The sequence below is a fragment of the Nomia melanderi genome, chromosome 2 (genome assembly GCF_051020985.1).
Source record: "Nomia melanderi isolate GNS246 chromosome 2, iyNomMela1, whole genome shotgun sequence".
NCBI lineage: Eukaryota > Metazoa > Arthropoda > Insecta > Hymenoptera > Halictidae > Nomia > Nomia melanderi.
The window spans coordinates 3,971,308-3,983,653 of NC_135000.1; the positions used below are offsets into that span (position 1 = coordinate 3,971,308).

Here is a 12,346-nt window from a genome sequence, read left to right on the forward strand (position 1 = left end):
ATCTCTTCGTTTGTAGTAATTATAACGAAATACTTCAACTATTGCTAAACACGGTTTATAATAGTTTTAAAAAAGGTAGAATTGATCGCCTAACAATATAAAAATTGCAATACTGTATAAAAGAAAGTAGATTTCATTTTCCATTGAATTGTACCGTAGATTCTTAAATTTAATATCTTTTGTATAATAGAAGTACGTATAAAATGTGAAAGAAGTTTGTCATTATAGATAAGAACACTGATTATAAATTTTACTAACAATCCATTTTTTGTCCTCAAATGAACCCTGAAAATTAGTATTCAATATCTAAAGTTACACAAATCCATACAGCACGAGTTGTTTAGAAAGTTCTACTTTATCATTGCTGCTCTCATCATGAACTACTACCGCTACCGCCAATTTACTTTAGAACTTCATCAATTAAACTAAGTTGCGACTGCTATTAGTCTTCAATATAACTGTTGCACCAGTATTACTCATCCACAACAATATCCCTCTCTCCCAAGCAGCAATCAAACTCATACTGCAAACATTGTTTCCAAGTAACTGCCCTTCTCTTTGGGGCTGTCTAAAAATAACTGAAGCCTACTTCAACTACTGTAAATCAAATCTGTGCTACAACAAACTTTGAGAACCTACGCAAGCTATAATTTCAAAGATAACGTTCCCCATGCACTTAATAGTTGCCTATCTACGTAAATTATAATTTGTTGAATCAATAAATATAGATCAACATATATATCCCACAATCTAGAATTTCTTTACTTATACACTTGTCAATTGCAACAATATCTCCTACATTACTGTAACAATACTCCACCAATCAAACTATGAACTTAATTTCCTCAGCAAGGAACTGAATATTCTATCAACCTATTCTTTCTTTACACTCTCATAAATATTTACAATCTACAACAGGAATAATTCTAAACTTCTAAATACAGTTTCTCGTACTCAGAACTCAATTGATTTTATACTCCAAACTAGGCTTCATATTTCTATCCTATGTTTAGCAATCTATTTTAAGCTTACACTGCCATGAAACTTGATACTCTACAGCATGTATACTATCAAAATTGTAAATATGGTTTCTTATATACAGTGGAGTGCACTCGAACAGCTCTCTCAGTGGCAATTTCAAGAAATACAGGCTACTATCTCTTTCAGAATTGTACGAACGTTCTGCTTCAAGGTCAAGAGGAATTGGTGCTGTGCCTTACCAGAGGTGGACGAGGAACAGGGGTGGGAGGAGGCCCTCGCTGACGAAGGTGCTGCACCGGAGGGAGGATGATCTGCTGTGGGAGGCGTAGGTGGTGAGTTTGTCGAGTTTCCACGGATCTCGCCTGCCTGCTTCAGCACCTGGTATATGGCGTCCACGTCTGCCCACACGGGATAGAGAGACAGCAATGCAAAAGCACACGAGATACATCACAGGAGGTGCTTTCCTGTTGTTTCTTCTTCTTTAGTTTTACTTCATTTTTAATTCTTTACTCGGGGAAGGCCCTTGGATAACAAATGTCCTTGCCTGTTCAATTCTTTATGAGTTTTAGGGTGTAGCCTTTCTTCTATTTAACTTGATTCAGGTTAGGTATAGCTTAGCAGTTGAAGTATTTTGTAATTAATCAATCAAGAAGAGTATAATTAATGAACAGTATTTTTTTATTTGAATTATAGTGAAAATGAAGAGGTGAAGAGATACTTTCACCAGTTTTATTAGCTTCTCCCTTTATGTATATCTGCTGTTTGTGTGAAGAAGAAGGAATATAATTGATCTGAGTATTGTTAATACTCAGTTAATACACTTTGTAAGGCGGTACTTGCAATTGAGAATAATTGTAATGATGAGATTTAATAAGAACTTGATTCGTTTAAGTAAACTTGTCTTTATTAGAACAGATTCTCTTCCCTGGAAGAGAATATCATGTTATTAAGAAGAAAAACAGCGAAGAATACATTAATTTGAAGACATTTGTTATCCAAGGAACCAGTACTTCCCAAGAGTCAATTTTCACTGGTGCTTCGTCGGGGTCGTTAGTTCAATGTCACTGAAGTTCGTCCAATTAAATGTAAAGAAGACAAAGGTCCTGTTGCAGGAGGATCTCGCTTCAGTAGGAAAAATTTGTTTGGATCCTAACAGACCGTGGTGGCCAGGATACGTAACAAAATTGCTATTGATCGTCCGGAGGATAGGTTCACTCTGACGTCAATTGAAGTAAATCATGTTGAAAGGATTAAGAGTATATAACATGCCAACGCGTAATTTGAGGATAAGGATCTGGGGGTGGGGGGACCTTCGAATAATTTTCTAGGGGAACAAGGTGGCTCACGTGATTGACAGAACTTCCAGACAATTCGGAGAGTAATTTAATTAGATCATTTTTAATTCTAATGAAATAAAAGAAATTCTATAGAATAAAATCATAAATGGAAATACAGACAAATTTTTTTTAAACATACCACCAACTATTTTTAATGTTTTTCTGGACTATTATTTTTTGCAAGAAAATATTTCAATGTTTAATTGCAAAATAATGTAGAAATAATTTTATTACAGAGCCAACCCTTGAAAACTTCAAATATTACATTCGCGTTATTTCTAAATTAATCGCCAATTGTAAATGTAAATTAAATAAAATTTACTTAAATACCATCACCACGTATTTTTAATTTCTTTTTCAACTATTATTTATAGTGATAAACCATTGAAAATGTTTCAATATTGAATTTTTACAAATTATTTGAAGAACTTCATCATGAATTTAATATAATATAAAAACACGCGAAGAAAATCACGCGTCAAGATAGAGAAAGCAACGATATTTTTGTAAATTAACTTTCCAGTTTGTTATTAGTGTTACTATTATTACCGTAAAAGAATAAAGTGACAATGAACGATGTTCTAAAGGTTACACGCCAATTTGAATTAAAACTGGTTACGTTTTACAGGTGCATTTCGTTTTAGTTTCACTCCGAACGATCGGGTTTAGCTTCAGTGACACCGAAAGAAGACCAGAACGACGCTGAACGATCAAGAATCATCGTATGAATGATCTTTCCTTTTCCTGCAGCCTCTTCCAGTGATACGGTTTCGTCGATGGACGACGATGAGAAAGTTTCAACTTGTTTCGTCTGCTTTCTCGTGTGCGATTTGTTAAAAAAAAAGTGTTAATTCGACGATATGGACTTTGTGGTACGGGCATGTCGTGATCTCCGATCGATTATCTCGTGCGTTGTCGAGAGAGACGATTGATGCGGTGATTTTTGGGGGAAAAGCCGAAACCCGTTATTACACGACGATACGAATAAAACGAGGAGCGAAAACTTCGTGTAAAGTTGTTCCTCCGAAGACGCTTGTTTTTGTTTGATTCGGTTGGCGGGATGGGTCGGTGCTCTCGCGGGATTTATAATAGCTCTAGTTTCTCTCGGATTCAATGAGGATTAATCAATTTTTTTTCGAATTTCCGAATAAAATGGAATATAAATGAATTAGATTAAATATAGATCAATAGTGAATAATACAATAGTAATATAAATAAGAATCAGTAATGAATCTTTTATTAGAATAAATAATAAATAATAACTGTTATAAATAATAACGAATGCATTTCTCCAATATACCGGAATTATCGATTTTATTGAGAAACGATGGACTAGTATATTTATCGAGAAATTAACAAAAGAATGAATCAGTAACTCAATGAATTATTAAAGTAAGAAGTAAACAAAATTTAATCTATGTTCCTTGATTTACGAGAATAAAAGAATGGAAAACTATATTTCACAAATATCTCTACGATACTACAATATAAAAATGCGTTTCCTGAACACGGGGTATATCAATAATTCCCTGAACAATAATACAGGAATACTAATGTATAAACAATAAAATAAATCAAAAGTTACTTCTCCAGTTTTTTAAAAATATAATTCAATGTATCCAGCAATTAAATAATCTGCAAGAGCATCGATCATCCCTAACGACGAGAGAGAAAGAAAGATAGAAGGAGAGATAGTAAAAGAGTGAGTGAGAGATAAGTAGATAGATAGAGAAAAAGAGAGAGAGACAGACAGAGATAGAGAGAGAGAAAAAGCAGGGATTGAAAAGATTCCGAAAATAATTGTTTGAAACCGTTATATATTGGTTCCACCGAAACAGTCATGGAGAACCGAAATAAAGTCACAAGTGTTATTCGGTATATCGCTTCTATATCGGTTCCATAGTTTCTATATCGGTTCTATAGAATCGATGTAATATCGGTTTGAAAGAACTGGAACCGAATCCAATATAGCTCAGTACCGATGTTGTATCGGTTCCGTAAGTGCTATTTTTCACATGTATTTTTCAAATGTAGAATCGAAATGTAGAATTCATATTATATCGGTTCTGAGCTATACTGGAAAAATGGCAGTTGTTTTGAAGAACTGGAACCGAATCTAAAATAGCTTAGTACCGATACTATACCAGTCTTGTAACTGTTACTTTTTGGTTCTTTTTGGGTCTTTTTGGTTCAGTCTTGTAACTATTACTTTTTGGTTCGTTTGGTTCAGTCTTGTAACTGTTACTTTTTGGGTCTTCTTAGTTCAGTCTTGTAACTGTTACTTTTTGGTCCATCTTAGTTCAGTCTTGTAACTGTTACTTTTTGGTTCATCTTAGTTCAGTTTTGTAACTGTTACTTTTTGGTTCTCAAAGAAGTACAGAAACGAAATACAGACCTGAAAAGTAACAGTTATAGAACCAATATTATATCATTTCCGAAGAACAATAACCGAATCCAATATAGACCTTTATCCCAGTTCTCCATATCTGTTCCAAGAATCGGAACCAATAATATAATTATTTTCAACCCCTGAGAAAAAGTCCTCGCCCGGCGGGACAAGGAAACCAGAAACCCTGTAAGAGGACCAGGTATTTAGGTAGAACACTGGGCTCGTACTTACTGTGCTCGGAGGCCGGCGCCTCGTCAACCTGGGCTTGAGTTTTCTGTCGCCGCAAAAGGGGGATACCGCCGCTCTTTTTCGGCGCCAGGCTGGGACACATCGCTGGCTGTACCAGGTGGATGCAATCGGTGTGCGCGTTCGCCTTGCAGCCGCGACACCTGACACCCTGCCGGCTGTGACCGCGCAACACCTGACCGCACGCGTCGCAGGGCGTGATCTTTCGATAGGTGTACTCGCGCCATGTGTGACCACCCTCGGACTCCAGGCTTTTTCTAAAGGAAATTGAATTTTCTTTTCATTCTATTATCATTTTGGGAGGAAATTATTTTTTTAGAGTTGTAGATGTTTCAGGGGGAGTTTTGTAACATCTTCTACGGAAATTGAACGCCATATGAGTTCATGGTTTTCAATAAAGAGAAATCGATTTTTTTTTTAATTTAGAGAGTATTGGATTTGTTTGGAATGATTTGATAAATTTTTGGGAGAAAACTATTTTTTTCGGGTTGCAAGTATTTTAGAGGTAATTTGTTTTATTATCATTCTGGGAGGAAATTATTTTTTTTGGGTTGTAGGTGTTTTAAAGAGAGGTTGAAAGTATTTTCTAGGGAAATTGAAAGCCGTGTGTGTTCATGGTTTTTACTAAAGAGAAATCGATTTTTTTTTAATTTAGAGAGTATTGGATTTGTTTGGAATCATTTGATAAATAATTTTGAGAGAAAATGATTTTTTAGGGTTATAGGTGTTTTAGGGGAAGTTTGGCAGTTTTTTTACGAGGGAATTCAACGCCATATGTGGCCACCTGAGACTTCAGGCTTTTTCTAAAAGGAAATTGAATTTTCTTTTTATTCTATTATCATTTTGGGATGAAATTATTTTTTTACGGTTGTAGATGTTTTAGGGGGAGTTTGGCAGTATTTTCTAGGAAAGAATTTAATTTCTTTTTATTTTTAAAGAGTAGTAGCTTTATTTGGTACGATTTGGTAAATAATTTTGGAAGGATAATTTTCTGGAGTAATAGTTCCTTTAGGGGATGGTTTGATAGTTCTTTTCTACCTTTGGGTTCCAGGTTTTTCTAAAACAAAATTGTATTTTTTCTTATTTTGGAAAGTATTGGATTTTGGCAGAAAATTATTTTGTTAGGATAGTAGTTCTTTTAAGGATTGATTTGATATTTCTTTCCAGAGAAATTGGAATTCTACAATTGAAACCGTAGTAATTTATAAATATTTATATAGGAGCTACTCGAATTAAATAAATTCATTCTTTGCAAGAAATGATCATGGAAAAAATAATACATTACTATAAAAGTAGTTCTACTCACGAATAATTGATTTCAATCGAAAATGTAGGGTAAGCGTCAAAGGAAATAACAAATGAAATAGTAATCTTTCGAACATATTGAAAGATACTTGCAGAACACATTTCTAAAATATTAATATTCAATATTATATTACTATATTTATAGGCAATCGTTAAGTTTTTATCAATTTAGAGAAACCAAGGATTTTACCTGGACATGGCGACGACCGTCGAAACGGCATGGTACATCGCCTGTTTCCCTCTGTGTTAGTCAGCATTCGCAAAACAACAATTCCAGTTACTCAAAACTTCTCGTTAGCACACGGACAAAACACACTATCGTTACATGAAAAGGAAAAGAAACAAACAAAACAAAAATTGATTAGTACCATTCATACAAAACGTCACATTTTAGTTTAGTAAAATAAATCTCTATTAGTTATTTGTTTCCTTATAAATTTATATACTTTCATCTAAAACCTGCCACATCTTGCATTATATACTGTATTGTCAGAGACTGATAATAATTAATACGTCGAATGCCATGGGGATCACCGGTGACCAACCAAATAGAATCACTATAATTCATTCAATTAAACGATGATTATTTGAAAACATATCTGTATTATAAACTATGCTATCCAATGCGATGATATTCAGCTAGATGAACGTGCAATAATAATAATATAATTCAATGAAATGATTCAATATTATATTTTCCCTATTTTCTGTAGTTTACTCTATAAAATCGTGTGGAATTCAACGTGTCAACTCTTTCCGCTTCTATGTCGAATATGACAGATTTATTCGAAAGAGTGACATTTTTTAATTGTATTATGTTACACTATTTTTAATAGTACCGGTAAAAGTAATTGTTTATGCTGTTTGCTATTAACTAATTGTCTTTCGAAACGCATTTCAAGTAAAGCACTTAAAGTAACACAGAATTATGGAAAAGCAAACGTGAAAGGAACTCGGAGTGCAAAGGGTAAACCCTTTGCGGACGAAGGGTCCTTGAAATGTAGATAACTTCCAAGCAGATGAAGCTAAATTATTTATCGACTGCTTAAATAATGAAAAAAAGAGGAGGCTACGTACTGATCTCTTGCTGTTCGAGTAATTCGATCGTTTCTGGATTGAACAAAATTCAAAAATTTATGGATTGAAAAAAATTCAAAAATTTGTGGATTGAAAAAAATTCAAAAATTTGTAGATTGAAAAAAATTCAAAAATTTGTGAATTGAATTGAAATATGAGCACTTCATCGTGTCGAAATGTCGACATTCGTCCGCGAAGGGTTAAAATAGCTCGTTTCATAGGGAGGTTTCAGCAAAAATTGACTGACGTGAATTTGTTAAGAACGCAATTTTTGAAATATAATATGGAGACTGACTTGTCCGCGGATGGTGGTGTCGTCGGCGAACTCGTCTTCAGACTCTTGAACGCTTTCAGCCATTTGTGCTTGGTGCTTCCGGTCGAGCCATTCGACATCTTCCGGCTGGTCACCCCATCCGGTTGACCGGCTTCTCCTCCACTGAACAGCTCTTTCTGTAAATCGAAACGATTCTCGAATGAAATACGAGCCTCGCGTGGCACAGAGATATTATTATAAATTTACGTTGAAAAATGATTATTTTTAAACCTGAACTTAATTATTGGTTGAACGTTTTCATTTCTATCGACCCTTCTGAGTAATTTGACATTTAAAGGAAATTGAATGTTATCCATTTTTTAAAGATGAAAAGGAGCTTTCATTATTTTTGAAGAATTACTGTCTAAATTTCATTTATATTATTGTCATTGTCTACATTATTACAGTTTCAAGAAAAGTCGAATTTTATTTTTAGTATTGGATAATTGAAAGAAATAGCGAATAATATGTTTGTAGTTGATTATGACTTATTGATAATTCCTTGTTGAAATGTATAGCATGATTTTTTTAAAAATTTGTTAATTATAGAAATAATAAGTAGAACACAGTTTAATCTATTTAATTATTATTGAAGTGTCCAACAAAACATCGTAAACTACAGGTTAAATTTAGGGAAATTGTTTAAAAATGGTAGAGATGAAAATAAAGGTGACTGTGGACAAAGAGAATAAAAAAGTAATTGTTCTTGTGCATGACAATATTTCAAAACGTTTCAACTGTAAAATTATTCATTCGGGGAAAATAATAAACATTCCATTTTGTTTTGCATCGATCAACTGAAGCCATGAATTCCAAAACAGCACAAGTTCACTTTTTGACACTATATATAATTTTAATATAAAATATTTAATAATATTTCAAATATTTTAATGACATATAAAACAGCGTGAGAATCTGTATTTTTTAAGATTAATAATATTCGTAACAGCACACGTCCTTAACATGTTTGGTTTTGGAACTCACCAACAAAATACTGTGAACGTTGAAATGAGTTTCAAAGCTACGTATAAAATCATTGAATATAAAATAATATTGTAACTGTAAGCACAACAGCAAACAAATTAACTACGCAATCGTTCCCATTTAAAGGAAGAGCTAATAATTTTAATATTCACGGAATAAAATCAATCTATAACAGCGAAATTGCTCTAAAATCTGAAAAATGTCAAAATATAAAAAAGTATTTGTCATCGATAAGCCCGAATCATCGTCCATACTTCGAGAATTTATTATAAAAATGAGAATCTATTCAGAGCACCAAGAATGATAATTCCCACAGTGAAATGTGGGACACTTTCAATCAAAATTTTTACTAAATTAGTTAATAATATGATACTTCTCTCAACCATTTCCAAAACAGCACAAGTACACGGTTTTTCAAGGCTTTTCACGCAAAAGCCAATTACCTAATATTATTAAAAATACGTATAGAATGAAAGCACTTATACAATCAATATTCACATAATAAATAATCAAGATGAATATTGAATTAACGAAGATATACAAAAAACACTGATGTCCTCGGAATATTAGTTACTGGACTTGTGCTATTTTGGAATTCATGGCTTAAACTAATTAGCTGTTTCACCCCTTTGAAAAGTGTATACGTGTTCATATTTAAAAAGAATGTTTTCAAAAATTGTCATTCAAATAATGTGTACTTATAAAATTGGTTCCTTCAAAAATGAATATTCCTCTAACCAATTAGCTGTTTTCAGATGAGCATACTCGTCATAACTTAAAACCTTGCTGTTTCTTCATGACGAGTGTACTCATCGAAAACAGCTAGCTGGTTAATTGGTTTTCTTGTTCGACGGAAGAAAAATATTGGATATTCGATGGATGTTAATTTCGGTCGATGGAAACAGGCATGTTTCCGGTTCACTTGTTTGACGGGTCGTGCACGACCAACTGGTAAATAGGCGGACCAATGAAAGAGGAAGCCAGCGGACGGTTTTAATGCGACGAAGGAATCGGCATTAATTGGATTCGACGGTGAACACGTGATGGCCCGTCCCGATACGCGTTCATCTATGCACGTGCTCGCGTGTGTGCATTCTGTGGACACTTGGTTCTATCCTACTTCCATTGTTTCGAATGGTTTAATCTAGGGGAAGGTGCAATTGTTTCGAATATTGCACGCAGTCGTGCTGATACAGTCGAACATCTACGAAAATGAATGTTTCCGTGTAGGACAATGCTTCAGAAAAAGATCGTTAAGCAAATGCTAATTCTTTTAGTAAATTACTTAGTACTAAACTGGAATTATGAATTGAGAATTAAACTATTACGAAATAGAGCGAAGAAAAATTGTTAAACAAATGGCAGTTGGTTTAGTAAATTATTTTGTATTAAATTGGAATTATGAATTGCGAATTAAGAAATCAATTATAAAATAGAGCACAGAAAAATTGTTTGAAGATTATTTAACTACAATTTTGAATGAAAATTCAATCGTCTGATACTACAAATAAAATCTTTGTAATTATATAATCACTTATAAACCTTTGAATCGTTGCCAATGTTTATAAATAATAATTTATGGCATCTTACTAACAAAAAATAGATTTATTTCTAACAAATTTCAGTTCTGACAGAAATTACGAAAAATTGTTTGGCTGAACGTTCGGAAATTCATTTATCGTCTCTTGATTGCGATTCCAGTGAAAAATGTTCTCTCTACATTTTTAATAGATATTTCGTTGTATATTGCAGATTAATTGACTGTGAATATTGGAAAAGGTATTGTTTGTTCTCTCGTTTGAGCTGCAATGAATGTTACTGTCGGAGCTTGAGAGGCTGCTATTGCTCACAAACAAGTCGCGAGGTATGATCGCATTGTATCGGAGCGCGTATATATCGTTGGGACTTCATTCATGCACTGGCGGTGCATCGACCACACAAACTGCATTCAGTGTCACCCGACAATGCACTATTCAACACGTTTATCATCTGCAGAAAACGAACGGATAAAAAGTAACTGGGAATAAATGCGAGGTTTTGTTGGCAATAACAATAAATAGTTGGACCACAATGGCAGAAACAAGAAGAAGTAGAAGAAGAAGAAGAAGAAGAAGAAGAAGAAGAAGTAGAAGTAGAAGTAGAAGAAGAAGAAGAAGAAGAAGAAGAAGAAGAAGAAGTAGAAGAAGAAGAAGAAGAAGAAGAAGAAGAAGAAGAAGAAGTAGAAGAAGAGCAACAACAACAACAACAACAACAATAATACAAATTATAATTAGCAATCATAGTATAAATGCATTATTGTACAAGGACAAAATGAAATACACAAAAATAAAAATAAATAAGGTACGAAGAGACTCAAGTTAATTTTATTTTTGTTTAATTCAACTTTATTGTGAATTGTACAAGAAAATTTGTAAATAATTGATATTGAGATTGATAATGAACCTTTATTGCATACTTTCAGTACAAAGTGTCAAGATAATGGAAAATACAAATGCAAATTGCTTTGATGCAAGGAAATGTAAATAAAAACAATTTAATTATGCATTAATATATTAGATAATTAAATTGTTGTAATGTAAGTAATGTTTCAATTGTTATAATGCGAATAATCTGAGGGAAAGTCAGTTACACCTGATCGATCTTATCGTTATTGTAAATTCTCATTGATCTGAAGGAGATGCGGAGGGCAGCCGTGGAAAGTGAATGAAGGGTGAAAGTGCAATAGCCGCGCGGTATTTCAAGGACCTAGTTCCAGAATGGCTCCGACCTCCCGAGAGATTAAGAATTAATACGAACATAAAAGTTTCAAACACCAGAAAAATCTCTATCCGAAATTCAAATAATAACATTCCTAACACAACAAAAACTTCACGTTGCATAATCATTAACTCCAGCAAAATTAAAACAATTTCCTGGTATTCCAAATCCCTTCGAAATGACCAAACATAAATTATCAACAATAACAATAAAATGGAAAAATGACAAAAAAACGAAGTGTTTACAATAAAGACACATTCAATTACCAAAATAATATCTGAAATATCCTAAAAATGATCAAACACCAATTCTCAGACACAATCGAGAAAGTACTAAGAAGAAACAGTATCAATAAAGCACGTCCCACTAAACTAACAAAATTAAAGCAACTATCAAAACAATCTCCGAAATGCCCTAAAAAACAAACAGCAACGATCAGATACAACTATAACAACACAACGAATTCATAAAAACAAAAAGGAAATACCGAACCAAAAACAAAAGAAAAAAACAAATAGAAAATAGAAATATACAAGGAATATTACAATCACTGTTCACCGAGGAAATATCGGGGACCATTAAAACCTGCGGCAGGGATCATCCCAAAATCATCTCACTCCCGAAAAGCGACTCCACACGCGTCGCCATGCGACCGATCCACCGGCTGCGTGACGCGGTTTCAGAAGAGTCCATTCTCCCGCAGCCCTGGGGATCCCGCGCCTCGCCACCATATAAACAATTTCCAGCGGGCACGTGTTCGAAACCATGTCCACTCGGCACGTGTCCACATAGCTCACTGCCTCCGGGAACCCGGAACCGAGTCACATGACCGGGTGATCCCCGAAAAAAAGAAACAAAGGAAACGCACTGAACTAGCCGACAACTAACAACGGAACTCTAGCGGGAACCCGGATCCTCTAAAACTGAAGGATGTCCTCACTCTGTAGTCCGCAATAG

General features: G+C 34.0%; 1 protein-coding gene across 5 annotated transcripts in view; it reads right to left on the bottom strand.

Annotated features, from left to right (window-relative positions):
- Stacl (SH3 and cysteine-rich domain-containing protein) overlaps positions 1–12,346 on the bottom strand; it is a 111,472-nt gene that overhangs the window by 9,467 nt on the left and 89,659 nt on the right. For 2 of the 5 annotated variants that reach the window (XM_031974359.2, XM_031974354.2), the window contains 4 exons: positions 7,631–7,785; positions 6,449–6,499; positions 4,939–5,210; positions 1,221–1,379 (listed from right to left, as the gene is read on the bottom strand). In XM_031974359.2, the coding sequence (XP_031830219.1) occupies positions 1,221–1,379; positions 4,939–5,210; positions 6,449–6,499; positions 7,631–7,785 (637 nt within the window). The remainder of the gene's footprint in view (positions 1–1,220; positions 1,380–4,938; positions 5,211–6,448; positions 6,500–7,630; positions 7,786–12,346) is intronic. The other 3 variants (XM_031974355.2, XM_031974356.2, XM_031974358.2) reach the window with 3 other exon arrangements.